Here is a 3,214-nt window from a genome sequence, read left to right as displayed (position 1 = left end):
GGAAGTGCAGCATCTCACGTCGCCTGGGGATTCATCAGATCACATGTCCCTTCCTTCATAAGCTCAAGTCACAGCCACCACCCCTGCCAGCTCGACAGCCGTGAGCATGCGATCCACCTCAGAAGACCTTCAGAAGCCACCCCGTGGCCATCACAACCAGTACTGCCGCGCCACTGCCTGGGCCATTCCAAGCAGATGCGGAAATTGAAATCAGATTATGTATCACGTTCTGCCACGATGAAACACACAACTGACGGATTCAGCTCCAATCAAACGGCCCTATTTGGGAGGCGCTGCACATGTTGTCAATTACAATGGCGGTACGGGTCCAGCTGTGAACCCTTAAGCTGTAAGTCTTGCAAGGCTTCCTGCATATTGACTATTCTCCATAATCCTGGTTTCCGTTACAGTTTACTGCAACAGCTTCCACCCCACATCCATTGAACTCATCTCCCGCCTGCTTGTCCTCGACCACTTCAAGCAGCTAATTGAAAACCTGAAAGGGCACATCCAAGATATCAAAACCAACGGGTGGTTCCAGGAGTAGATTGGGCCCTGCTAGCCAACCAAGCCATCACTGTTGAGTCCGTTCTCTATTCCCCTCACCTACTTTTCACTGACTCATTTTCCTCATTCGGTATGTAGGCCCACATACTGCCTAAAGTCTCACTTTAGCAGCATATGGAGTATAGATGGACTGACAATGTCTGGGGTGATTTGGGTGTGAGGGCCAGCTGGAGATGGTGGACTTGCGCTTCTGGCGCTCGGCGAACTACGCGAAGTTCTTCGGCCACGTCGACCGGGCCGGCGGGATCTACTACAAGCGATGGGCCAAGGGGCCAATCCACTCGATTGCCGCCGCCCTCTTCCTCCCCCGCGAGAAGGTCCATTGCTGGGACAATGTGGGCTACTTCCAGCCGCCCTCCTCCCACTGTCCGGCCGACTACGACCGCTTCCATTCCAACAGCAAATGCTTCTGCGACCTGCTCAAAAACTTCAAACTCCAGCCCCACAGCTGTGACCCCTTGTGGGCCCAGCTCCCTGCCAGGTCCGTCTTGTCTCCTCTCTCTCTCTCCCTCTTGATTTTGCGGGTCCTTGGGTGTTCATGTGTTGCTTTGATTGATCCAGGAAGGAGTTCATCGACTCTCATACATAATCGTCTGGATGTTTGATTGAGAGAGTCCTTGGAAACGCACTAAGCAGCTTCTCCATTTTCCCCGCCAACGCCCAAGGCTACCGCCAAACAAGTGAGGACCATCATCCCACCAGACAAGGCCACCACGGTTGCCAAACCAAGCAAGGAGGAGGCACCGGCGGACTTCAGTGGCTGGGTGGGTTTGCCCGCACGTCGGCTTTGATCTTGCTTTTGAGTAAGTGTTTTGGTTGACTCGCTGCCTGGCTGAAAAACCTGTCTCGCAGCTATCCAAATTGTCCTTGACCGCCAGAGCTTCGCCATGAAACCCTCCTCATCCGTGGCTGACAAAAAGCAATCTCCGCTTAGAAAAGCAGGCTTACATGACTCTTGAAAGCTTAGGCCCTCATTTCAATTCCTTTCCTCCGGCCGCTCCCACAAATTGTTCCCTTGGAGCGGGAAACACTCATACATCACTTGATTCATTACATAGTTTTTGCCCACAGATAAACCTGTCAAACTTTGTCAAAAAAAAGTCTTGAACGGACCTCCTTCAACTCCTCCAATTGTCTTGAAACAGATCAATTCCCTCTTCATCTCTTCCCTTCTCTACATCTTGATCTTGTTACCTTGGTCTCCATCAGAACAAAAAAATAATTCCAAGTTATCTTCATTTTTTGGATGTTCAAATTCAATCTGACTGCCTGTTGCAATGGTGTTCAGTCTGTTCAGGCCATCATTCCACATGTGTAGAATTCAGAGAGGGTAAATTCAAAAGGAAAAACTTGGCCAAGTGGACTTTCTATATTGGTGGCCTGCAGATTACAAATTTCACAATTTGACAAATGCAGAGCTATGCTCCATTTCAGATTGAAATGGAAGGGCAAAGTTTGGATTAGCAATCCCAAACAAAAATTTGTGTTACAGATCCCTTTTGGGTCTGCAAGGGTTGTTAATTTAAGTGCAAAGTAGGAATGCATTCTCATGGAAGTTGAGGTCTGGGTGGGATCAAATTTCCCTGGCTTCATATAGAGGAAGCTTTTGTCATATATTTCATTTATCATGCATTCCTGTATAAAATCCTCCCTAAGTCTAAGTTTGTTAAAGCCACAGATTCACTTGAAACAATTACATGCAAATTGACCTAAATGATAAATATCTCAGAACCTTCTAATAGACAAACATTCAGACTACAAAAGCATGAACACAAGAGTGAAAGATTTGAGATGGGCTCCTGAGCTCTGCAGCGGCGGAGCCGCCCTGTACTCTAGTGATATGAAAAACATCCAATCCAAGTTTATTAAATCCACACAAACGTGGAAACCTAGATCTAAGTTTTGGCGTACTTTTAATTAAAAAAAGAACACAACAGAAGAGCACACAATTTGAACAATACAGGCAGCCATTGAAAATATCTCCAAAGACCCAAAGGCCCTATGGATGACCCTCCAGCTGTGCCAAAGCAACAAGCAAAAAAGGGCCGGTTGTGAAAGACTCTGTGAAAGAGCCGTCAAGGAGGGGCCTAATCAAGCAACTAGGGGGCTTCCAGGGAGGGGGCGGACAAAACCGGAACCCCTGGGGGGACAATAGACACCAACCCTCCCCTCCTTGAATATTCAAGCTCAGAAAACCTTTGCTTGTCAGACTGTGACTCATCAGCCGCCTTGGTGTCGCGCACACTGTATCCTCGCCAACGCCACACCCACTGTATCCTTGCAAACACCACACCAACGCCCACACCTGCCGCGGCGAAGACTTAAATATTCAAGCTCAGCAACCCTTTGCCTGTCAGACTGTGACTTGGTAGCCGCCTTGCCGTCGCGCACACCGTATCCTCGCCAACGCACCGCCCACTGTATCCTTGCAAACACCACACCAACGCCCCTGCCGCGGCAAAGATGGAGGCGCTTTTCAACTGGCTGTTTGAGTTGAGCAAATGCTGCCATGACTTCCGTCAACTTTCCCTGTCCAAGAAACAGGTGGTTGTCCTGAAGGCGTATTTTCAGCGGATTGGGGGGGGGGGGGGTGTTTGACGGCTTTGAACGCAGCAGACTGATCAGTGTTGTTGGCGGGGGGGCTTGA

At 49.3% G+C, this 3,214-nt stretch overlaps 1 protein-coding gene across 1 annotated transcript; it reads left to right on the top strand.

The window, feature by feature from the left end:
• Positions 1-740: 740 nt before the first annotated feature.
• On the top strand, positions 741-1,156 carry PtA15_1A646 (uncharacterized protein; the record flags this gene model as incomplete). Its single annotated transcript, XM_053165695.1, has 2 exons — positions 741-1,048; positions 1,129-1,156. 2 exons carry the CDS (start codon positions 741-743, stop codon positions 1,154-1,156), a joined length of 336 nt encoding a protein of 111 aa, XP_053016861.1.
• Between the last annotated feature and the right edge of the window lie 2,058 nt (positions 1,157-3,214).

Source organism: Puccinia triticina, chromosome 1A, assembly GCF_026914185.1.
Source record: "Puccinia triticina chromosome 1A, complete sequence".
Taxonomy (NCBI): Eukaryota; Fungi; Basidiomycota; class Pucciniomycetes; order Pucciniales; family Pucciniaceae; genus Puccinia; species Puccinia triticina.
Note: the sequence above shows the minus strand (reverse complement) of the source record. Positions and strands in the feature narration are given on the sequence as shown.